Source organism: Haplochromis burtoni, unplaced genomic scaffold (assembly GCF_018398535.1).
Source record: "Haplochromis burtoni strain Fernald_Lab_line unplaced genomic scaffold, NCSU_Asbu1 Contig_8, whole genome shotgun sequence".
NCBI classification, from domain to species: domain Eukaryota; kingdom Metazoa; phylum Chordata; class Actinopteri; order Cichliformes; family Cichlidae; genus Haplochromis; species Haplochromis burtoni.
This window is the reverse complement of record NW_024582369.1, coordinates 3,897,267-3,922,337: the sequence shown is the minus strand read 5'-3', so window position 1 is coordinate 3,922,337 and position 25,071 is coordinate 3,897,267. Positions and strand designations below refer to the sequence as shown.

The 25,071-nt window shown below is 40.5% G+C and overlaps 1 protein-coding gene across 10 annotated transcripts; it reads left to right on the top strand.

The window, feature by feature from the left end:
- Window positions 1-593: 593 nt before the first annotated feature.
- On the top strand, window positions 594-25,051 carry map7b (microtubule-associated protein 7b). Of its 10 annotated transcripts, none has more exons than XM_042226784.1 (20): window positions 594-780; window positions 11,917-12,087; window positions 12,316-12,393; window positions 12,939-13,102; window positions 14,086-14,203; window positions 14,618-14,719; window positions 15,178-15,288; window positions 16,389-16,484; window positions 17,603-17,722; window positions 18,854-19,026; window positions 19,822-19,964; window positions 20,111-20,334; window positions 20,413-20,563; window positions 20,658-20,829; window positions 21,494-21,598; window positions 21,684-21,734; window positions 21,832-21,856; window positions 21,977-22,103; window positions 22,189-22,373; window positions 23,395-25,051. In XM_042226784.1, exons 1-20 carry the CDS (start codon window positions 735-737, stop codon window positions 23,403-23,405), a joined length of 2,373 nt encoding a protein of 790 aa, XP_042082718.1. In that variant the 5' UTR covers window positions 594-734; the 3' UTR covers window positions 23,406-25,051. The 10 variants fall into 10 exon arrangements, with proteins under 10 accessions (XP_042082718.1, XP_005914388.1, XP_042082701.1 ...); XM_005914326.3 differs by lacking the exon at window positions 594-780 and adding an exon at window positions 1,792-4,927 and having other exon boundaries at window positions 21,835-21,856; XM_042226767.1 differs by lacking the exon at window positions 594-780 and adding an exon at window positions 1,797-4,927 and having other exon boundaries at window positions 18,878-19,026.
- The last annotated feature ends 20 nt before the right edge of the window (window positions 25,052-25,071 follow it).

Here is a 25,071-nt window from a genome sequence, read left to right as displayed (position 1 = left end):
CCTCAAAGACTAAATTAGGCTGTAACAAAAATAAGGTAAATAAACCCACATTCAAAATGCAGGAAGCCAGAATCTTCAGCTATTAAAGTCATTTTTGTCATATCTTTCATTTCTTTATGTTCTACAACGTAGAAAAGCGGACCAAAAAGCCTCAGATTTCATTATTTTTTTCTCAATACAAACTCTTAACATGGTGTCTTCTGATTAGTCAGATGACTGATTAGACATGTGAAAAGTATTATGGTGTAAGTTTGACTGAAAACATAAATTCTACGTTGACCAGCTATGACAGGTCTGGAATAACAGCGTGTGCTTTATCTTCAACATTTATCGAGCAACACTTTGCCTTACCGCCACCAGATGTCAGTATAACACTTCATCTTAAGCACCCTGTTTCGCTTGCGCCTCTTTCTGCCTTCTAAACCTCTCCTTTTAAACTCAGGGTAAGTTCAGGTGGATTTACTACTACAAAAAAACCTTTTTTCAATTAAAGGTTTATTTATATGTTGCCCAGGATCTATGTGAGGTTCATGCAGTCCGAATTAAATTAAGTTTAAAGTTTACTCATTACACATTCATGTAACTTTTACTAGTTTCTAGTTTGTTTTGCTGATCTGATACTGGTCTTCGTTGTCCCCTCCACCTGCCCGTGGGAGGGGCCCCGGTCCCGGTGTGTCTCAGGATCATTCCCTCGGGTTCCTGCCGCTGATCCCTCTCAGCTGACGTCAGGAGAAATGGCGGACCAGGATGGCAGCGACACATCTCCTCCGGAGTCCCAAGGTGAGTTGTCACCAACAGGAAACTTTACTTTGACAAAACTTTTTTCTTCTTCTTCTTAAGGGGGAATAACAGTTGTGTGAAGTACTGAAGGGTGCTTGAGTGGGTCTGTTTTTGAACACTGACTCTGAGCTAAAGAGAGACTCGGAGCCGGTCGGTCACGGGAGTGGGATTAACTATCAACCAACTCACCCAACCGGTTACTTTACGTTTACCAAACACGACTTGTTACGTAAGCTGCTGTAATATTTATTTATTTATTTTTGTTTTACCCCTTTTTTATGTGTCTGTGTTGTAGCTGGTAGACATTTTGAGCTTCGGCAGACACCTGTTGCTTACAATTTGTCACTTCGTCGAAATCCACCTTCAGCTGACGTGACAGGTGAATTAATGAAAATGAGCCGCAGGTTGTTTTCGGGATGGCATAGATAGAATATGTCTTTAGGCTACAGCTTTGTTCTCTGGCTCTCACAGGTGGATTTATATATTCTTTTGAACTTTGAGTTGGCTTATTAATACCCCAAACATGATCATTTATACTCTCGTTAGTCATTTTTACAATTTAAAATGGCCAAGTCGCCTTGTAAGTGCATTTTTAGCTTGTAGGTCAATGTGTGTATAATGTCTTTGGAGAAATAATACAACACATACAAACTGTACGCCTGTCAGTTCCGGAAATGTCACCTATCAGTGATCTTGTAAAAGTATGTAAAGTATGTTGGGTTTTTTGGCTGCCAAAGGGCAGAGATCTCCCGTATCTTACACCCCTTTGCTTCACTTTTAGCCACTCCTCAAATAGTAACGATATAGCAGGTGATTCCCATTCACTCCTAATGGCAGAGCTGTAATAACTAGAGGTGGGCGGATCGACCCAAATATCGATAGTATCTGGACCAACCCTAAGTGTTGGTATCAGATCGATACTAGCATGAAAAGATCGATACTTTTTTCTGTCCAGTAAATTAAGAATTTTTTGGAAATGAAAAAAAATTAATTATGCACTATGAAAAATGTTTTAACTTTATTCTGTTGACTATTGCATCTATTTTATTTAAAGGCAATAGTGCGCTGAAAAAACAAATGCTGACAAAGTGCTTTAGACATGGGTACATTTACTTTCCAGGTCTCAAAAAAAGAAAATTTCAAAATACATGAAAAGCTTAAAGATGTGTGGTGTATTATTAATTAGTTATTGTGGAAAGCAAAAATCCCAGTGATTTAGTGTTCATTTAAATGTGTGTCCCTTATATAAAGCTGCCTTCAGAAGTTAAAAGTATCTGTTCATGTTAATCCACAGTGCATCCAGGCAAAGGTCGGCACCTTCACTCAGTTTTCCTTGAAAATGTATAAAAAGCAGATTCGTTTAGATGAAGGGTTTGGATAGGTGTGAGAGTCCCTTATAGCACACAGAAAGTTACATAAACAGTATTCCAGTGCTTTTATAAAGACCTGGAACCCAGTTAAGTATGCAAAGAATTATTGCTGCATGAATTACAGTAAGAGTGATTATGTTCACGTACTGCGACACAAGCAGCCCTGACAACTATATCGTAGGCAGAATGGGTGCACGGTGGGCATGACCTTCTATTGATTTGAATGAGTTGAGATTACTTGCTTTAGGATTACATAGCATTAAGCTCAGCTGTTCCACAAATGTCCCCTGCTTTGACCTAGCTTGACCTGCAGTTAGACAGCAACTAAAGCCACCAAGAGTCATACATACAGATACAGAGGATGAGACACTAAAAGAAAGAATTCATATTTTAAATTTATTTTGCAGCTCACAAAAAAATTACTGCCAATTACCTCTAATCCATGCATTGTAACACTGCACAGATTAATTAATACATGTTGTTAACTCTGTATTTATAAAGAGGTACTGCAGCTTTGATCCAATCAGAAAGTAAGTTCCTAAGATGTGGTTTATCTCCTGTCATTACTACCTGCTTCCCAAATCATCCTTTTTGCTGCTTTGTTCATGAGTTGCCCTGCATTCTGCCTGCACAAAAAGTTACTTCTGTGGGTGATTGCGGTGTTTTCCCAGATTCGCTGTCAGTTTGGCCATCCATCACACATTATGGGATTTTCTAGAAATTTAACTCAATACTTCTGGGTTAAATTTGCATACAACTCGGCTGTTATACTTTAATTGTACACTATGTCAAACATTATGTCATTCAGGACCCCCAACATGTCAGACCCAGGGTTAGCAATTAAACTTAACAATAAACGAAATCTTTTTTTTTCACTTGCTTGGTTTCATTTTACTGTATTCAAATGTCCATTCTCTTCAAATGTCTGTGTCTAACACACACATTCAGTAGGTGTGAGAAGGGTGTGTTACCCATCCTATCAGGTTAAAGTCTGAGTGTAGAATTACAGCATTGCCCCTCCTGCAGGGACAAAGATCAGATTGCTCTTTCATGAATGTGTGCGTTTGTGAAGTGTGAGCTCTCTGAGGAGATGAGACAGCAGGACTTGTCCTGAATTCCTTTATATAGTAAAGGAATAGTGGAAAAGGTAGTGGTTTGGAATTATTTTAGGAAATACTTAATGCTTTTGCTTATGTACATATAAAGTAAAAGAAACAGTGGAGTTGTAACTTTAGTGGCTATGTTGCTTTTCACAGCATGCAAGCTATCGCACTTGTTTCTCTAATCTCCATATTAGTTTAGCTCAAGGATGCATTAACAGTAATACAAGTTGAGCCTGGTGTTTGTACTGTTACTATCCAGGCCTTCAAAGTTTGAAATACTCCCCCTTTTATTTCACCCTCCCTTTCATTGCATCTGCCATATTGTGTCACCTTTTAAAGGTTCTGAATTTGGCTACAGAGCCAAGCAACAATAAAGTTGCACTGCAACATTATTGTAGATGCAGTGCAACTACAATAATGCTCCTTGGTTAAATATTGATGTGCTGCGTGTTGTTCCTTCTGCATTCTTGTGAAGCTGCAGCAACATATGAATGTTCTCGCTCATCGTACATCGCCGTGGCATCCTAAATGGCTGATGGCTCTTTAAGTGGATGGTGGGGTGGGGCTATATACCATGTGCTCTCTGTACACACCCCTTCCACAGAAGCAGCTCCTGTACTGCAATATTTGATTTGGTGTGTGCATCCCTAGTTGTGTGTGTGACTGTGTACAGCACATTAAAGCGTGTCCGTCCTCTGCTCTCTCACTTCCCATGCGTCACTGGTCCATGTGCTGCTGTTGTCAGGGAAACCCTTTGCCAGCACCGGCTCAACTTCCACCACTGGATTCGCACTGAATATTTTAACAAACCCCGCTCTCCTCAGTTACTCTGTGTTTGTGTGTGTGTGTGTGCTCTGTGCAGTCACTGCCTGGGTGATATGATTCTTCTGACAAGTTTGCATTCACACAATAGACCTAGCAAGGGAGAGCTGAAGCAGGAGAAAAAGGAATGCAGTAAAAGTAGTGACAGCAGAGGCGGCATCTCGGGAGTCAAAAGAAGCACAATCCTTACAGCTCTCGACCAAGCCAGTCTTGTGGATTAAGTCTTCTTTTCTAAGCCAGACTGCAAGAGCTCATCCTACAAGAGACTCTCTCACTCATAGAGAGACTCTCTCTATGCCATTGCAGGGAGTATGGACTTGGCTCAATGAGCTGCTCTGTTTGTCTCTTCCACGCTCTCCTTCATCCACCACATTTACTTTCCTCCATCTCCACCACCTTTTTTCCCCTATCTCCTTACTCATGTTTCTTCTTCTCTCTGTCGCTTCTTCCTGCTGTCTTAAAGTCAGAGCAGCAACCTGAAGAAAATTGCTGTTAGCACTAGCTATTAGCTACCTACGTCTTAGAGAAGGTGGCTTTTAGGGGTGACCTCGTCCATCATCATCCTCTGGCATTCAGGACAGACCTCTTCCCCCACCTCCCATCCTCACCCAGCATCACAGGGTGGGATGGGACGGGGTTGGGTGAGTTAGGCTGGGGCTCAAGGGTTAGCAACAGGGTAGGCAATGCCAGATAGTAAAGGACGTGGGGAAAGAGGAGGTGGAGGTGGGTGTTTGCAAGGGAAGTGGAGGCTGAGGAAGCGAGGTAACCGTTCAGCTATCCCAGCACTTTTCACCATCACTGAGGAGGAGGAGGTACAGAGACGAAGAGATGCTTGCAAGAGAAAGACAAAAGGTATGGATGAAAATGAGAAAAGAAAATGAGAGCAGTGTAAACTACATTTTCTCCCTTAAATACTGTGATGTTTGCGCTGACAAAAATGTTAGAGAGTGTGTGTGTGTGTATGTGAGAGAGAGAGAGAGAGAGCATTATCTGGGGCAGAGAAGCTCTTGGGGCACAGAGATGTTTAACCAGACTCCAGAGAGTCGCAGCAGTTTAAAGAAAGATCTGAAAATGTGGTCCATTAAAGACAAATGTGTCTACATGCAAGGCTAATGATGTTGAATAAAGAGGTAGGAGTTGATACCCCTAGCAATATGTAGTAATTGTTTGATTTGTGCACAGTTTGCTTTTACAAAGGAAAACTCCTCTAAAACTGTGAAGCGCAGCCATCCAGAGACAGGCGCCTGACAGGTGTGATGAGGAAGCACAGTTTTACTGTTTGTGTGAGTGAAAATCAGCTGACAGGGCAAGATTGACTCAAGGACTGCAGATGAGAATGGAGGTGCGGCTCACTGTACATGTGATCTAAATGCATTAGTAAGCAGAGCAGTCGGGATGCTATTACAGTTGGAGCAGGCATAAATGTGCCACACGTTAGCTTTCCCTTTTCACACAATTCAGAAAGATATAGTGTTAGATTTAATTTCATGCCTTATCTAATGTTGAGATGATGCTGTGACCAGTGTTTTTTAGTAGAAAGAACAAAGCTAGATGGTTTTCTTCAAGTAGTGTAGTATTACAGACTGACTCTACAAATCATGCATATGCCACATTATATATAAGGAACAAGACAAAGTGGCTAGTTTCATTTCTAGATAATTGCATTTCCTGTTTGAATCCAACCATCTCATGCTGAGGGATGTGTAGTTGCATCATGGAGCAAACATACATGTAAGATATGATTGAAACAGGTGGAAGGAGAGAAAACTGCTGGGTTTACTGTGAAGTCTGAAATTGTGAAGGAGCTGCTTTTTTTTCACAGTTATCTTTATTATGAAGACATGGTGGGTGCTGTTGATTGGACTGATTCAACACACGACTGTTAGACTAAACTGATTTGTTTTGTCTCAAATAGTTCTTTCTACTTTGACCTTAGCCTGTAATTTCTCAGTAATGGTATGGACTTCATTACTCATGTACAAGTCAAATGGTTGATGGAGCTATAAGAAGTGTGTGGATTTTCATTTGCCATTGATTGTTAATAGTAAACAAGATGACTTTATTTGAGGGCATTGGTTTGTATGCATACTCTAGTGCATAGGTGTCAAACTCTGGCCCGCGGGCCAAATTTGGCCCGCAGACTAATTACATTTGGCCCGCGAAGCCATACCAAATTACTATTAGAGCTGGCCTACTGGTATTATACAGCTAATATATATATTGTTTAGTATTAAGCTTTGCTTGTTCCATATTCAGTTTTTCAGCAAAACGTGTTTGAGTCCATAAGAAAAGATTCATTCTTATATCTGGAGGAATAAATATATTTCAATAAATATTAACGTTAGCCTGCGACTTTGTTCCAGTTTTGAATTTTGGCCCATTGTGTATTTGAGTTTGACACCCCTGCTCTATTGTCAGTGAAAATTTGTCGAGCAAAAATTTGTACTAACAAAATTTTTTAAAAAACTTTTGAAGATGGGAACATTCAAACTTTTCCAGTTTTAAATGACAGAGTTTTCCTCTCATGATCTGATTTGCAGCTTGGCCCTGCAGCGTGCAGTGAGTGCAGCTTTTTGTACTAAAAAGCAGAAGCCAGCGTTCTTGCACCTGTTACCCAGGCCTGAGTGCCTCTCCTAGAGCTATAAAGGAACACTCCCATCCCTGCCCCACCCCCCTTTTTTTTTCTTCTTCTTCTGGTGGTTGGGGCTTACAGTTTAGCTTAGCATTAGCAGCAGCTAATCCTCTCAGGCTGAAGGGAAGGAAAGGAGCCATACAGCGTGCTATCCGCTGGCCTGGACAGCGGAGCATTAATCGCTAACTCTGACCATTTAATCTGACTGGCAATGAATGCAGATAGATTGGGGGTGGGGAGCGTGCATGCACATACACACATACATGCAAGCAACAGAACGGAGGGAGGGGCGGGCAGATTAAACGCTGACACTCTCACGTCTCACTCTCTGTTACACACATACTCTTGTTACACAAATATACATGCATACACATGGACAAAAGGATGGGGTTTGGAGAGCTGCCACAACCTGTCTCACACACTGACTCTCAGCAGCAGTGACACCGACCACAGCTGACCTCTCACTCTTTCTCTCACCCTCTCGTTTTCACTTCCCATTTTTTCTTACTCTGGAAACAGTTGAGTTTTGGATGGATTTCTTTTGACTGCCCTCTTTGCCCCCCCTCCACCTCACTGCAACATGGATTTCATTGGGTCACTCTTTTCAGTGAAAGATGCTTTCAAGAAGTAGGAATGTGGTTTCTGGTCCTCCGATTCGACTAGTCAGAGTGGGATGCTTGCCAAGAGCTCAGCAGGTGCAATCTTGGAATTATGAACCACAATCCAGGTAAAGCCTTAAACCCAGAATTTTGTTTTGCCTTTATTTAAACTATTGAAACAGCGTACAAAAGAAAGGAAGTGACAAGACTGACTTGCAGCAATGGTCCTGTTTGCAAGGAGTTGAAATATGGGACTTAGCTGCAAGTTTGGGGGTTTTTTTAGCCCTTTTGGTTAGCACCATAGCCTCTGAGCTATTGGGTCACCTGTGTCCTAAACTTTCGCTGCCAAATCTACACTCATCTAGTACAAGGTACTTCATTGGGAATGAACAGGACTACAAAAGCACCAGCATCAGTATGCTTTGGATTTGGCTTTGTCCTCGAATATTTCATTTGAGATCAAACCATTGCCATAGTGTCAGTTTTAATACGAGGTGTTTGCTGTCAGTTCAGATGATCCATGTTCTTTTTTTTTCTAAATGGGCTTCAAATGGGCTGGGGTCCTTAGGGACTAATTATAGGGCGATCGTGGCTCAAGAGTTAGGAGTTCGCCTTGTAATCGGAAGGTTGCCGGTTCGAGCCCCAGCTTGGACAGTCTCGGTCGTTGTGTCCTTGGGCAAGACACTTCACCCGTTGCCTACTGGTGGTGGTCAGAGGGCCCGGTGGCGCCAGTGTCCGGCAGCCTCGCCTCTGTCAGTGCGCCCCAGGGTGGCTGTGGCTACAACGTAGCTTGCCATCACCAGTGTGTGAATGTGTGTGTGAATGGGTGGATGACTGGATATGTAAAGCGCTTTGGGGTCCTTAGGGACTAGTAAAGCGCTATATAAATACAGGCCATTTACCATTTACCATTTAATTAAAGCGCTATACAAATACAGGTCATTTACCAAATATTCAAAAGGATATGTGTTAGCCTAATATGAATTTAAACACTAAGAACTTATGCTCATAAAGACATTGCTTAAAATCACGTCAGCTGGAGTGAAACCAAAATATTTTGTACATCTGTCCTAATCTTTTGAATCTAGACTTTTGTAGGACTTCAGGTTTAGTATGTGTAGATTCTTATGTTCCTGGTTGACAGTTGGTTGAAAATATGAAAGAATCTTATATAAAAGTGTAGCAAAAGGTGGTGGACATGAGTGTAGCCAGACATTTATTACTGGGAAGTGGAATTATGTCACACATGAAACTGACTTTGGTGTGTTTGCGAAGGCTGTTAAGCTGCTGTCTATTGCTCACAAGCAAATATGCTCGCTGTTATTTGAGGTTTGTCGCTTTATGACCTCTACAACAGATGGGTGAGTCTGTGAGACGCAGTAAGAGGATATAAGCTGCACAAGTCCAACATATTAGTATTTTTTCTGTAATATTTTCAGCTGAAAAAACACAGACAGTGCAGATTTGCGATGTTATCATGACACTGCGTCATCTGGAAAAATGTTTTGAACAAAGGAAACAATGAGAAAATGTATGAACCAGAGATGTGGAGATAAATTTTGGCTGGTTATCAAATTCCACTGATTGTTATAAGTAAAAGGCTTTAACTGCTTTTCGTAACTATATTGTACAACATGCATGCACCTTTTTCAAAGTATAGGAATTGAAGGAATGCATTCGTTCTCCATTTATTTTTATCTGCAAATGCTCTGAAGGACATCTAGCTCGGAGCTACAGTAAATATTTATGAGGTAAATCAAGTTGTGTAAAATGGGCCACATTGTTAATGTCAAAATTTCAGTTCCTTTATTCCAGTAATTTTTTAATAGTTTAAGAGGCAATCCTCTTTTCTCTTCTTCTTTGTATTCTGAATATTTCTGTGAGTGTGGTTCATTGATTAAACCGACCAATTATTAATCTTTTCATACTTAGATTCATACTTAGATGACTGTTCTACTTACAGTTTGGGTGCGAGAGGTGCGGTACACCCTGGACGGGTTGCTAATGTTATTTAATTTCACATGGGATGAAAGTGTCTCTCTCTTGTCTTGACTTTTATAGGAAGTGTTATTTCTTATGTAGTTTTAAGTCATCCCAGCTGATTAAAGTGAAGTGCATAAATTTAAGCTGTCAAATTAAAGAAACTGGTTGTGGTCTTTGACAGTCGCCTACTGGCTCATTGTGCGGTAGTCCACTCGGATCATTAAAACGCCCACTCCATCACAACATGAAACTTGAAGGCAACTTGTATAAATGAAAAGGCTCATTACTTTGCCTTTTAATGCATTTGCAGGAGCTCCTGGCCTTTCATTCAGACTTGACTTCATCTCATTTAAGCCATCTTTTTTGTTTACCCAAAAGCCCATTCACGTATGTCTCGTTAAGTATCTGACTTCAGTGTATTATCCTCATCATTCAATAAACTGAATCTTTTGTTTGAGGAAAAGGATTTCAGGGGAAGAGAATAAACAGACCAGACTTGTTTTTACGTGGCCCAGTCCAGCCTTTCCTCTCATAACAATAGCCTATATTAAACCACTTCCAATGCCAGTCTACCCGAGGCAGGGCAGACCTATGAATGCTTGTGTACACACCTCTGTAGATGTTCCATAGACTGTGACATACAATCCGTCTGCAGCTATGCCCTCACATCCTTGGTCTTTGTGATTCACCCTAAAAACCTCTCGAGGTGTTTGGATGGAGATGTTAGTGACAGTTTAGATTCATAAGACTTTCTGCAAAACAAAATATCATAAATTACCAAGTACAGTGAGAATAAAGTGAAAGGAGGAAGCTGTTTCTAATATACTAAAACTGATCAGCTTGCAAATGAAAAAGGGCATTTGAAAGTAGTAGTTAGTGGAACTTGTGTTCAGACTGATGTTCTCTTTTACCTTTTAGGAGGAAGAAGGTTCCAATTTTTTCTCAGTCCTTGATCAAATCTTTATGAACTCTTAAGCCACACCTCATGCCCTTACATTTTGCTAGGAAAATGGGGAATTGTTGCAGTGAGTCAAGAGAACACATGCAAACATAAATGGAAATACAGTATTAGGTTTGTGCAAGCTTTCTTGTAATTTTCAGCTGTTGTTAATCTAGTGTAGGTTTTTTCATTGTTGTTATTGTTGTTGTTTTAAGGCCTGCCACTTCTTTTGTCCTCACTGCACAAAAAGCTGCGAAGTTTTTTGACTAATAGCAGTTTTTGAATCACCTTATTAGTGCAAAAATATTCAATTGTGCCTGTCAGACTGTTATGAGCTTTTATTTTTTATAGATTAAAATAAAGAGGAACAGACAGTGTTTTTGTTACCAGCTGGTAATAACAAAGTCCCCAAAGATACAACTTTAAATTGATTTTAAAACTGAACGATTCATAGGTCAGTGTTAAGTGCCTTAACAGGCAGACACACAAACCTCTAAAATGACCAGGTAATAGAATTGGAGTGAACATGAGTGGAAAAACCCAAAACAAAAAAGCAAAAAAAAAAACAACTTTAAAAGACCTTCAGAAAGTCTGGAGAAGACCACTTCAAGACCACTTTAAAATTGACAAGTTTGGCTGCTTGGAAACTAAATATAAAGAAATGAGACACTTTCACAGTACTGTAAACAAGCCTGGAAGGAAATGGTAGCATGAAGTCAATCAGAAAAGCCAGGATGTTGAGAAATGATTCAGTGTTTACTCTTAATGTTATGTAACTATAAAATTCATTGAGACACAGATTTCCATCTGTAACTCTAGATATGAAACTTGTACTCCATCCTGTCCTCTTTCTGTAAAGAAAAGAAATAGGTGATAGAGAGACTTGTGTAGAATAGGGCATGATGGCTGTGATAATTAAAGTGGAGTCCATCTTTTTCAGTTTATCAGATTAGTCAGGGGGGATGATTTATTTTGGTCTTTGGGTTTGTGGGACAGGTTGGTCTCTGTGGAGACTGAGGAGTCTCTCTCTTATCACCACACACAGGAAAGGACTGTGTTGAATGCTTGCTTAGTACACCTACAGTATTTATTAATAGTATACAATTTTTCTAATCCTACCCGTGTAAATTTATGCGTCTGGTTCATCTGCATCAGAGCCAGTATAACGCTCTGTGTCCAGGAAGCTAACCTGAAAGCGCTGAGTCACCCTATGGTGCAATTAATCAATAGCCTAGCTGTGAGCTTGGTGGAAACACTGCAACTTCATGGCCACATCTATGAATAGCAGGAAGACAGTGAAGTGCATATTGTTTTATTGCATTTTGTTTTTCTGTTAAGCAACTCAGCAAAGCCTGAAAATACCAGGGAGACCACCTGCAGAGATTTTTGATGCATTTGAAATTTTTTGATGGTAAACTGCTATTTCTTAAGCATTTGGTTGACTATGTTCATTTTTATTTTAAGCAGCAGTTTGTTCTAAACACAATGTTCAGTTGAAGTGTTGTTGAATGGGTTTTATTTAGTGGGAAAACATTTATTACAGCTCTGGGTGAGGAGCTGTGGAAAGTCTTTCTGATGGTGCTTCCTAATGTGCAATTATTATCTTGTATTTTTCTGTATCTCTTTTCTCCCACTTTCTCTTCTTTTGTTGTTTTATTATGTGACACTTGTTTGTCCTTCTTTGCAGCATCGTACTCTCACTTTAAGTCAGAGGATGGCACCGTGTCTTCAACCACCCGTCCCAGCTCTGCAGGCTCTGGGCAGACCTACACTCCCAGCCTGACCCCTACACCCACTCCTACACCTAGTCGCACCACCAACAGCAACAGCCCCAGTAACAATGCTGGCACCAAAACAGGTGAGTCCCACATACATTACAGTGTGTGAATGTGTGTGTGAATGGGTGAATGACTGAATGTAGTGTGAAGCACTTTGGGGTCCTTAAGGACTGAGTAAAAGCGCTATACAAATGCAGGCCATTTACCATTTACCATATATTTTAATGAGATTAGTTTGTACCGTGTCTCAGCATTGACTGTTTTATCTGTCAGGCCTTTAACATTCTTCGCTGTTGTTTGTGCTGCAGACTCGCTGCTCTTCAACAAGATTGACGAGAGACTTAGGTTGGCCCGTGAGCGCCGGGAGGAGCGTGAAAAACAGAATGGTGAGCGTTCTTGTGAGTTTGACAGAGAAAAGAATAAAAGTTATCTTTTTTTGGGTGTTTTTTTTTGTCTTTCCCACAACATATTGTGACTGAACTTGGTTGGTAGCTGTGGTGAAGTGCCAGTTTCTCTGGCTGTTACATAAAGGCTAGGTTCAAGCCAGGCGGCCTGTTGCCATGGATTCCGTGTTACATAATGGGACAGTCCATGGGACAGCTTTCAGAAAGGCTGGTGTTTTGGATATTAGAGGGTGTGTGTGTGTGTGTCAGTATAACCAATATAATACAACAGATGGCTTTTAGGAAGTCATTGCCTATTTATTCATGTTTTAAGTGTGAGTTTTTTTCACACTGTTGTACACTGGTCGCACCTCTGGTCCCAAGTAAGGGGCTGAGGCATTTGCGTTGTGTTGAGAGCTAAAGCTTTCTCATATGATCCACAGCTGACACATCACATTACTGCTATAAGCCTTTTAGTGTTGTGTGCAAGTTGCCTGTTTTTGTTTTCTTTTTTCAAACAAATTGTTTATCATGTTTACATGTGCCAGCTGCCAAGGAGGCCCAGTGGCAGGCCCGTGAGGAACGAGCCAGGCAGCACTATGAGAAACACGTTGAGGAGAGAAAGAAAAAGCTGGAGGAGCAGCGGGTAAAGGAGGACAAGAGACGGGCTGCCGTGGAGGAGAAACGTCGGCAAAAAATAGAGGAAGACAGGGTACTGACGCTCCCCTCGTTCACAACTGTGCATCCTGAGTGTTACACTCGTGAACACACAAAGGCTAACCTCTTACCTGCCACCTGCTTCCAAGTTTTTTCTGAAACACCCATCCAGGGAGGATGGGGGGACATGGATACTGTATTTGTGTGTTTAACCACTCCTTTTCTCGTATAAAAAAATGTAAAGAAAAATTGCAGATCTGTCAAGTAGTCATAGATTTCCTGTCCAGCAGTAATTAACTTTACAGCGATTTGACGTTCTAATTAAGTTGTTGATTTACAGTGTCATGTTACTCATCTGTAACATGACACTGTAGCAGCACATGTTGATGACTTTGCATAAATAGTAATAATAAATCTGGATAGTTTTTTTTTCTATTGATACAGTAGGTTTTTAACTTTTTACTCCATAAAGATGATATTTGACAACCTCACCTGTATGAGGTTTGACATCTCAGTATATAGCTGAGATGTCAAAGGGTAGCTAACTTTTGATGCACTCAGTCATTTTATTTTATAAGCAGGCCTGAAATATGACAGAAAGCACTCAGTTCAAACGGCTTCAATGGTTACTCTCAGTAGGCTTTCAACGAGTAAAGAGTTACATCTTAGTAGGAAATTAGGTTTGGATCGAAGTCTTCATTTTATAGGAACGTTATAAATTTAGAAACAGGGACTGTAGGAGAACAGGGAAACTACTACTACTGCTACTGGGCCACCAGATGCCCACCGTACCTCAACTTTCAGTGGACTCCAATTTCTACAGCCTAGAAAGTGTCTATGGTTCCTCAGCTTTAGCTTTAGCACCAGCACATAGGTTGGCATTTCTTTCATTCTATCTGCCATGTATTGCTACTTTGGGTGCAGTCAAAGCACTCCATTCATTCAGAAGAAATGAAGAGAGAGAATTTGCTTAGCACTTGGTATGTCGGATGGCTGTTTGTTTTTTTGCCATTGATGTTCTCGTTGTTTTGACTGTAGGCTCGTCATGAGGCAGTGATTCGCAGGACTATGGAGAAGAGCCAGAAAACCAGACAGAAGGCCAACCGTTGGTCTTGGGGAGGAACTCTGCAGACAAACACTCCCTGCACAACAGCTGGTACTCTTACATATATCACATATATAACACAATACCTGTTAACACACAGCACAACACACCATAGACATAGTCAGTTGTACAGCCATTTTTTCCCCCTCTGCATTGGTGCTCATACACCTGATGCGTGTCTCTGTCAGTGCCTCTCTTGTATAAATATGTCTGCCTGCCTCTGCGTGTCAGTATTGTTCTGCCATGTTTATATTTGAACTTTTCAGATCCGCTGCCCTCTGTTGTTACTGCGTATTCACACCCTTCTCTGCCTCTCTCTCTTTCTCTCCCCCCCTTGCTCTCAAATTCAAACTCTCTCTCTCTCCCTGACTTACTCTCTCTCTCTCCCTCCCACTCTCGGCTCGCTCTCTACCTGCTCTACACTCTTTGTTTTCTCTGCCATTGTCCTTTCCCCTCCTGGCCCAGGTTTTGTCGAGTCAGCTTTCCTCTATCCACTCGACCTTGCTGGACTGGAGCACATGCAGAGTGCTTTCAGTCTCTACTACAGATACGGAATGACATCCCAATGTGAATATAAAAGCACTGTGTGGGTTAGCTGGCTGGCGTTAGAACGCTGGCTTTAGCACTGTAACTGTTCAGCACTGTGTTAGCTCATTCTCTTTAGTTTTCATGTAGGCCAGTGTGAATGGCACGACATGTAGTTTTGCTATTTCACTCGCATGTAGCAGTTCACGTGTGACGTAAAGTTATATCCCCAGGCACAGGATCATTTACTCAAGCCATTTTAGTTTTATTTTAGAGGACATAAGACCCATTTAGCACTAATCTGTTTTTAAATATCTTTCCTGTCTTAGCAACAAGTTGGTAGTTTTTCATACCTAACCTGAATTAACCAAAATAGAGAAACCCAGAGAGATGACTGACTTCAGCTCTCTTTCTTCCCCTTTTTCTCTCCTTAAATTTCACCAATTCAATATAAAACTGATATGAATTTGTCATGTTTTTTGTTTTCTTTTGTATTCTAGATGCTGATAGGCGCTCAGTGTCCACAATGAATTTATCCAAGCATACAGACCCTGTCATTACCAAGCGCCTCTCTTGCTCCTCTGCCACACTCCTGCACTCACCAGATCGAGGTAATAAATATACACACACAAATACAGTTCATTACATCCACTGGCAATGGTCAGCTTTTGACTCCATCTTGTATAATTTGCCATTGTTATGAAGTAGTCTCTTGTGACAGGCTGTAAAGCACTCATTGTTTTATTGTGATTACTTAATTAGATTTGGGATGTTTATGTGACTGAAACACACTTTTTATGTTATAACTATGTATTGTGTAGCGTGTCATTCCCATTTAGTTAATATGACGCTAAATCCAGCAGAGAGTTAACATAGCTTAGTTAAAGAATGGAAGAGAAACACCAGAATCCAAACTTAAATCAGATAACACTCTTAACAGGAGAAGATGAAATATTATTACAATGCAGAAAAGTTTTCACTGCTAGATGTCAGAAGAATTCTGTTTTCATATTCCTCCAATGTCCTTCCATGGCATGAATGTCTGCAACTTCTCTTCTGCCTTTGCCATACTACATATGTGGTCGGTCTCCAGCCAGATAGGTAAAGCGTGATTAGTCAGAAGGGAGGTGTCCTTCTCGGTCACTGTATTCAAATATGGTGGGGTATATTTTAAATGGATTAATTCTAAGTTTATGAGAATGCATCAATTTTTTGGAAGATAATGAATAATAATGAATGTATATTTGTATATTTATTATATAATGTATATTTATGAGTACTTTATCATTTCTTTCTCATGAAATAACCTAAAAACGTCAATAACTGTACCTTTAATTGGACACACATACTTTTTAGGTGAATTTTTCCCAAATTTACAATAAAGCTACACTTCAAAACAGAAACCATTAAACAGGCCCAAGACGGTGTGAAATATGAACAAAGTAAAATAGGAAGTTATTTGATTAAAATGAAGACAAAAAGAACAATAAAACTGAAAAACACTAAATAAAAAATTTGCCTTATGCTAAGCTAAGCTAACAAACTGCTGACTTGGTCTGTTTTTCAGATGTTAGACCTAAATGAATCCTTGCATGAAGTAATCAGCAACAAAGCAAATAAGCAAATTTCCGAGTTTGAGCTTTTACTGAAGTCATTGTTGAAGTCTAACCATCGGGTCATGCATCATTTGATGTTTGTATGCTGCTGACAGGCTTACAGATGAGAACAGTCTCCTCCCCTGTCATAAACAAAGCTCAGTCCAAACCCCACCTGCATCAGGGAAAGACCAGCCAACAGAAAAACACAGGTTTCTTGTGGGAATTTTTTTGGTCTCTTATACTGTTCCGACTATGTTGCAAGCAACAAAAAAGATCTTGGGCTGGAAACTGTAAAATAATCTGTTACTTTTGTAGAAATTTGTCAGTGTAAAATTTTAAATGTAATATTCTGACAAGAGAAACTTTGATTTGGAGAGCCTACCATGACATGACAAGCTGATCTAATATCCTTTTATGTATAAATATACATTATGATTATTGAAACAAATGCCCACAGTCCAGCACACACGTGTTGGCATTTGTGCATTTCATCTGAGGGATCAAGATTTTTTTCTACCCCCCTCTAACGTGACCCCTTTCTCTAATCCTCAGTAGGATAATCTTTTTGTTTTTGTGGGAACACTGTATGCTGTTTTTATCCTGGCTGTAAAATTGGCACCCACATTAGTCATAAAATTATAATTATGCTCTTGTTCCCATTATTATATTATCAGAAGACACCGCACACTGAGGCACTGTGAAGCATCACTCAGTGAATTCTAAAAAACTCTCAAACATGAATGTTTTTATATATAAAGTAATAGAAATGTAAAAACCCATTTATTACTACAGTTTTCAGCCCAGATGTATCTTTGACCTGCATGCTGACACCTGCAAAGCACTGCACGTTTTGTCTCATACTGGGCCGGATCTCCTTTAATTGGCTTACTTATCAGGTTGCCGTGGAGATTAATTAATTAAAATAGCCTTTTTCTCCGAACTACCTGAGGTAAACTGAAAGCTTTTTGCTTGAATGATTTCCCAGATAAATTGAAATTTCTTGAAGATCATTTTCTTAAAAATGCCATGTGTCCTTTTATCTTGCACTGTTTGTCTTTGCCCTTTTGTTTGCTCTTCATACCACGGTGTTTGCTGCCTCTCATAATTAAACAGATGCATGAAGGTGTAGGTGTGGCACGGCAGTCTGTGCATGCTTACAAATTCACTTTATTTCTAACCTGCAATGCTTGATAGTGTTGGGAAAGGGGGGAAATGCAGTAAATATGTATAATTTATAATCTGCTTTGATTGTTTGCTTAGGCAAATAAGTGGGTAGTTTGTATTTGTAGCTCTTATCAAAGCTCACATGTCACATGCGTGTGTTCAGGACTGCGCCGCCTTCCACTGACGCCATGGGAGAGCAACATGGTGAACCGCCTGCAGCAGCCAACACACTCCTACCTGGCCCGCAGCCGCAGTGCAGTGAGTCTGTCAGGAGACCAATCAGGTAACACGCAACACTGATTTTATAAAACAAAACATTTAAAGCCCTTTGGCTCTTTAGATCAAGATTCTCTTGATCTAAGGCAGAGGTTTTATTAAAAAGAGTATATATACACTCTTATGCTTGGTCTCTTGACCCAAGCAGTTTCGGATGCTAATCTGATTTGCCTGGACTTAAAGCATTACACTGTCTGAAACTTCCTTTAACAGCGTGTGTCAGGCACCCAAAGCTCACGCACACAGACACACATGCACATACGTCCCCCAAAACAAATAAAGTGATCTGTTCAGGAAATCTTCCTCTACTGATGCCATGCCTTGTCACAGCAGCAGGGAGTTTTAGATCATTTGTGTGTGTTCCATCATTGTTTACATTAAGGGAAAGAAATAACTTGTAGGTGAACTACTTGAATTCACTCACTCTTTTCTATTCTGCCCTCTTTGATAAATTCAGCATCATCTTCAGCTGGTGAAGAGCATTTCTTACATGTATTTTAGATGTTTTTGTTTCTGTGTGCTTGCTTGCTTTGTATGGTTTTGGGTCTATTGTGTGGATAGCTATAGTTTGTTCTAACTGGGTGACAAAGTAGAAATGCTTCCAACACTGGGACTCTTTATAGCAAGTAATGGTTTGGCAAACCATTCCTGATCTAAATATCTTTAAGCGTATTGTGTTACGTTTTTTTTACTAACCCTAATCAACCAACCAAATCCTTATTTTGTATCACATAGACAGTCTTTGTCAGACAGTGCCAGGTGATGGTTGCAGTACATTCGCAGCTGTTTGCACTTTTTAGTAGCACTAATACTTTCTTTCTTTCTTTCTTCTCTGTTCCTACCATAAATATCTTCCTCATTCCTCTCAATCCTGCGCTGGCTTCTTCAACCCATGGCTTTCCTTTTTTATTTATTTATTTATTTATTTATTTATTTATTTATTTATTTATTTATTTATTTATTTATTTATTTATTTATTATTCATCTTGATTCCTTCTCATTCCTGTCTTTGTTTCCTGATCCTTTTTCCTCTGTGATCCATTTTATCCAACACTTATTGGTGTCCTACCAATTCTCACACTACCCCAATCAATACCTTCAAAAACACTGTATACTCCCACCTTATACATCACCCTAGCCATGCCTGTGTGTCCTCGCTCAGTTTCCTGCCACCCCATGGGCTCAATGTCCTTCAAGGCCCTGCAGGCACAGCCACTGCCTCACTGTCGCAGCCAGGAGAGGAACCTCAGCAGGGACGCAGCTTCCTCGTCTTTAAACACCTCGCGCAGGAGGACAACCGGAACAACACAGGTAGATTTCATCAGCTCATGACAAAATATCTGGGAAATAATATTTGTGAACAAAAAGCAACTCATCATTATTTCCTGCTACTGATATTACAGAACGTGTTGACGTAAATCTTTTTTTTTTTTTAATCGTTTTTTTTCAAGCACCGAGTAACATTTAATTCTTCTACTTCTTCAACTTTGTCATTTTCAAATTGATTATGTTTCTGATCAAACAATATAAACAATAGATTAGAGTATCTGTCATCACACACACTTGCATCCACTGTTCATCTGCTTCGTGACAGCTTATTATGCCGTTAAGATCTCAGAAAGAAGGCCCCTTGTATGCCGTGCATCCCACACACTAACATATCACTGTGCATGTGAACTGATAACTCTCACCCACTCCAGAATACCGCTGGTGTGTCATTCATACAAGGTCAGTGAGAATGTACAGATAATGGATGCAGTGTGATTTTTTTTTTTTTTTCTCCAAATTAAAAAGACTGTTTTTCATTTTGTGACCTGCTAAGTGTGTTTTGTTTTTTCTTTTTTGTTTCTGAGTTTGGTGCCAGAGGTAATCTAAGCCTAACCCTGTTACTCGTCATCATATTGTGTGGCTACTATCTATAGGGCACCTTCTAAACCATCCAGTTACCTTTGTGTTGCATTAAAGGACATTTTTCTGGAAGAGCAGTTTTGATGATAATGTGTTGTTTGCTTCCCTGGGTCCTTACTTGGTGGTGTTTTAAAAAAACTGCCTGTTTTGACTCGTGCATGTTGTCTTTTGTTTTTACCGTATCTCCTGAACCAACAGCGGCAAAAAGACCGTGACAGTGTCAGGAAGTCATGGAGCAACCTGACACTTCCACTTGCTCCTGTTCTCTCATTGCCCCCAAGCAAGCGCTCCTCTTCCCCAATCAAAAAGAGCGGTAAAGTGACAGCACCCTCTCCTGGCAGGTCAGTTACATTTGATAAATGGGGAATATTTGGAGCTGAAATTGAGTTTTACAGTTTTATTTGAAATGTAACGTGGCAGTTATTTTGCTGATATGCTCGAATGATGACTATTTTTAAAAATATATATATACTTCCTTTGCTCACAGACCTCCACAGAAACCAGTGGGGCGACCTCCAACCCCCAAGTTACTAAAGTCTCCAGGGGCAGAAGATCCTGGAAATCTTCGTCCTGTCAGGATCACACCTGAGAGTTCCCACCCTTCAACACCCAGAGGAGAGGAGGATGATGAGCAGGTCCTCAGCCCTCCTCAGCCTCGACCTCAGCCACTGGGTCAGAACAAGAGCTCAAATGAGCAAACGGCAACCAGAGGTGAGTTATGAATCTCTCACCTGTTTCACAGCTACAGTTTATTACACTGGACAGCATAACTTTTATGATGCCTTCTAGAGAGTGTAAGCAGTCCACCAGCTCACAAGCCTTCAGCAGGCACCACAGACCCGGAGGAGGCGAGTCGTATCCTGGCTGAGAAACGACGGCTGGCCCGCGAGCAGAGAGAGAGGGAGGAAGAAGAGCGCAGGCGACAAGAGGAGCAGGCAAGGTGTGCAGGCTGGGCTGTGTGTGAGCATGTGCATGAGAGGGAGTGTGTAGTGCTGAAAGGCTGCATCATTTTTGACTTGGTTGTGTCTCACCAGATTAGCGAAGGAGGAGTTGGCTCGCCGAAAGGCAGAGGAGAGAGCAAGGAGAGAAGAGGAGGCTCAACGCCAGGCCGAGGAGAGGAGGAAGAAGGAGGAGGAAGAGGAGAGAAAGGCAGAGGAAGAAAGACTTCGGAAAGAGCGAGAAGAGGCAGAGAGACTACAGAAACAGGTCTGAGATTACGGATGTTTATGTTGACTTGTTTGGTTTTATGTGGTTGCCACAAATGGCATTTTGAGCTAACTACAAAAATCAGCAGGTCTGCTGCTGGAACTTTCAGCCTGTTCTCATTCCCGGGGTGTCAAATACAGACCTGATGGTGATGCAGAGACACACACAGATGTTCTCTTTAGCATAACTACAGTGATGCGCCAGGTTATGGCAAATTACGAGACATGTCTCACTCCCAAACTTCATATGGATGCTTGTAAAAGGCTTCTTGGCAATGTAAGGGCACTGATTGGCAGGAATCACAATTTTTCAATGTGCGGGGTTAATGTTGTCAAAAGGGAAAAGTCTGTTTTTAAACCTAACCAAATATATTCTGCCGCCCTAAACTCTCAAAGGGAACATAAACTGTACTTTCCAGGCAAAAGAAAAATGTACTGCTTATGTATTCGCCCCAATTCCAGCCTCCTAAATCACACTTTGAAGCTCTTTAAAACAGACCTCTTATATCTGAGAGCCCATCATTGCAGCTCCAGGTGCATCCAGGCTTTAATGCGAGAGTACATCCTGTGTATATCTGTGATATGCCTGCTACACACTCGAGGGCGAGAACACGTTGGAGCACTATGGACCTATTAATAAGATGAAATGCTTTTGTGTACATTAGAAAGAGGAGGAAGAGGCTCGACAGAGAGAGGAGGCGGAGCGACTGAGGCAGGAGAGAGAGAGGCACTTCCAGAAAGAGGAGGCTGAACGACTGGAGAGAAAGAAGGTAACGTGACCTCACATTATAAACACGCATAAATTGCAAGGTACAGTGTACATTAAAGCATTTTTCCTTTTTTCTAACCCTCCAGCGTCTTGAGGAGATCATGAAGAGAACACGGCGTTCAGAGACAACTGAAAAGGTAAAGACCAGAGGGAAAATGGAGTAAACAAAAGTGTAACAACTATCCAACTGAACAATCTTTGAGTATTAATTCCTTTTTTTCATTTCATCACCAGAAGGTCAGAAATGGAGACAATGCAGGTAATTTAATATACCGTTTTTATAATTACTTTTGCAGTAATATATCTTTCAGATTGTCGTCAAAACATATCCTCTGCAGTTGTGGTTCCTGACACCAGATTGATTTTCTTTCACCATCAGTGAACCCGACCTCTCCTGCTGCGTCAGCAGCAACTGAGACGCCAAGACACAATAGTAACGGCAACTTAAGCCAACCAGATACCACCCCAAACCCCAACACCACAGCACTGAGCCATCCTGACCAGAGGTACAGTCAACAGCCATGATATACAACAGCCATACTGCTTGTGATGTCATCAGGTATGACACTGTTATTTTTTTTTGGTTTTTAGGGAGAATGGGGAGTTTGAAGAGGTGCTTGTACTGCCTTCACATTCCAGGTTGTCTCCTCCTGAAGGAGAGGAGGAGCAACAGCAACAGCAGGAGGACAACAGAGTTCCTGTCCTAGCCTTCTCAGAGAATGGTCTACTGAAACCTCTAAGCAGAGTAGACGATATATCAGCCCAGCAGGGAGCAGGTGAGAAGGCATCCACTCTCTGATTAGCCACTAGTTCCTACATTTATATCCCATTACTTCCCACCCCCTTCTTCTTCCTCCCTTAGTTTCCTTTTGATAAAATTACAGAGACTGTCATTCATTCTGGTCACTTCTTGGTGTGTGTGCGCATCTTGTTTTTACAAACCTGACTTGATGAATAATGTCCTCTATAAATTTTGTGACAGTCTTCTGAGGCTCTGGTGGGCTCTTTGCAAGCTCTATGAAAGAAACCTCAGCAATGTCAAAATGATGTCATCAGGAGTATCTCAGATTGAGGCATCACATTTTACCAAAAAATCGAGTTATTTAATTTTTGCTGGACTTTGAAAGATGAGGGTGTCTTACAGATCGGGAAAGGACACCCAGGGCAGGATGCATCTTCTCAAATATTTCTTCTTTATGTGTAACTCTAGTCTTACAGAATAACTCTTCAATCAATTCTTGTAAATGAAAGCATGTACAGAGACATCACTGTGGACTTTCAAAGTATCTAAGCAGTTATGTTGAAGTAGAGGTGTAATTTTCCCATGGGGCCAATTGAGAAACTGGGACATTTGTGGAGAGCACCAATAAGCTTCTGAAGATATTCACCTTTTTTTTAAATTTAAAAAAAAAAGTTAACAAGAAGAAGAACTGTCTCGAGCATCACTGACCAATTAATTTTCCCATTAGGCTTAAGAGAAACCAGGACACCAATAAGCTATTGGCACAGAATTGATTGAGCAGACCTGAGTACAGCTTATTGGTGCAGTCCTCCACATGTTTCTCACATGGCTTCATCGCTGCTACAGGCTGCTCTGTTTTTCTGTTTGTTTTTGTTTTATTCATTTTTGTTTCATACCAAGAAGCTCATTCAGATTATGAAGACCTAGTATTGCACTTTCAATATAGTAGCTCAAGCATTGCAAGTTGAAAGACCATATTTTATTTACAAGGAAGTGAATAAAGAAAATATATTATATGTCCTGTGCTTTAAATTCTTTGTTCCTTTGATTTGCAGATGTTGCCTGATGCCCTGATGCAACATGACGATTCCACACCCACAGACATGAAGGAGAGGTCAAACAGAGAGGTGAAGTACAGAGCTGTTGGACTGAATCAGTAGGACAACTCTCAGCACTAGATTCTTCCTTTCTTCCTCTCCTGTGACAGAAGAGCACTGTTCCCAAAGATGGTGTCTCCAAACATCTTGCAAGGGCATCACTGAGAGAGATTACTCTTCCCTCATCCTGCACTCTGTGGGGCAAAGCTTGTTTTTCTGTATCTGAACATGATTACACTTGGTCATCATGTATATTCTGTGTATAGCCACAGGTTTCCCTGATTCTTAAATGAATGTCCTGAAATCACAGCAGGGCATTGAGGCATTGAGTGTGTATAGTCTTGTGATGTGCGTGATTGAGAGCGCGAATGAGAAACTGACAAAGATGTAAAAACTAAGATCAGCTGTCAGTCAGCGGCTGTGATACTTGAACGTTTTTGAACTATTTTTCTGTAGACAGATTGTGATCAGCGATGGGACTTTAGCTCAGGCCCCAATCTAGCTTCGTTTATGAATTTTTGTCTCTAACTGGAACCTTATGGTTCTCACAAGGTACTATTTCTGCAGAAATGTGAGAAATAAAGTGTGCTACAGGAATAATATCAGTGCATGAAGTTGTATTAAGACTAATGCAAAAAAGGTATGTCATGTAATATACTTTACTGTTTCTACAGTGTTTAAACTAGGTTATTACTGGGGTGGAACAGGTGCTGGAGTATTATGACTTTAGGTTTAATAATGACAAAAATGAACATACTGTCATCTGAAAACTGAAAATGTAGGGTATAAACTTCAGATTTTTCTTCAAATTGCTGTACAGATAAAATGATTTGTCGTCATTGTCTTTATATTCAAATTTACAAAAACGTGCTTCATTATTAAGTTATGCCCTTTCATTCATTCACATTTTAACCCTGTCACAGTTGCACCTATTCTACATCCTGTCACTGCCTGTAAGCCACTTTTTTGGCCAAGTAAATCCAAACTGGATTGAATGAATTTACTGATGTTATTGTTAAAATAATCAGATTTGTTTCCAAGGATTTGACAGATGCTGCTAATTATGACATTCCTTGGCCTTAACATAGTGTAGAAGGAATGATGTGACTTTGCTTCATGAGCTCAATCGCTTTGGCCCTTTGCCCAAACTCCCCAGTGGCTTTTTTTGAATTCAGTATGAATCATCAAATATTTGTGTCACGCAGTTATAAATAATGCAACTCATAATTCATATCATTTCTCACTATAGCAAGACAAAAGGTGGAAATTACTAAATTTCTAGAACCAGGCCATTACACTTCATTTTCACTCAGCTCCTACAAATGATCTGCATTAGGGTCCTCAGACTTGAGCACTGTCTAACAGTACCACTAAAGAATAAACTTGTCTTGATTATGTACTGCAGGACATTACCAGCAGTACACATGGCATGCTGTTATATATTTGATGCTATAAATGTAAAAATGTATATTTTATTACTACCACAAAGATTTGAATATAGCCCTTTACTTCAGAGGAAGCATGAGGTGAGCTCTCTGAATCATTGTAAAAGTAAAATCTCTACAACTGCTGCAGCTGTACTGCTTCAAATGAATAAAACTTTTTGAACTGGTTACCTATTCAGTAATTTTACCT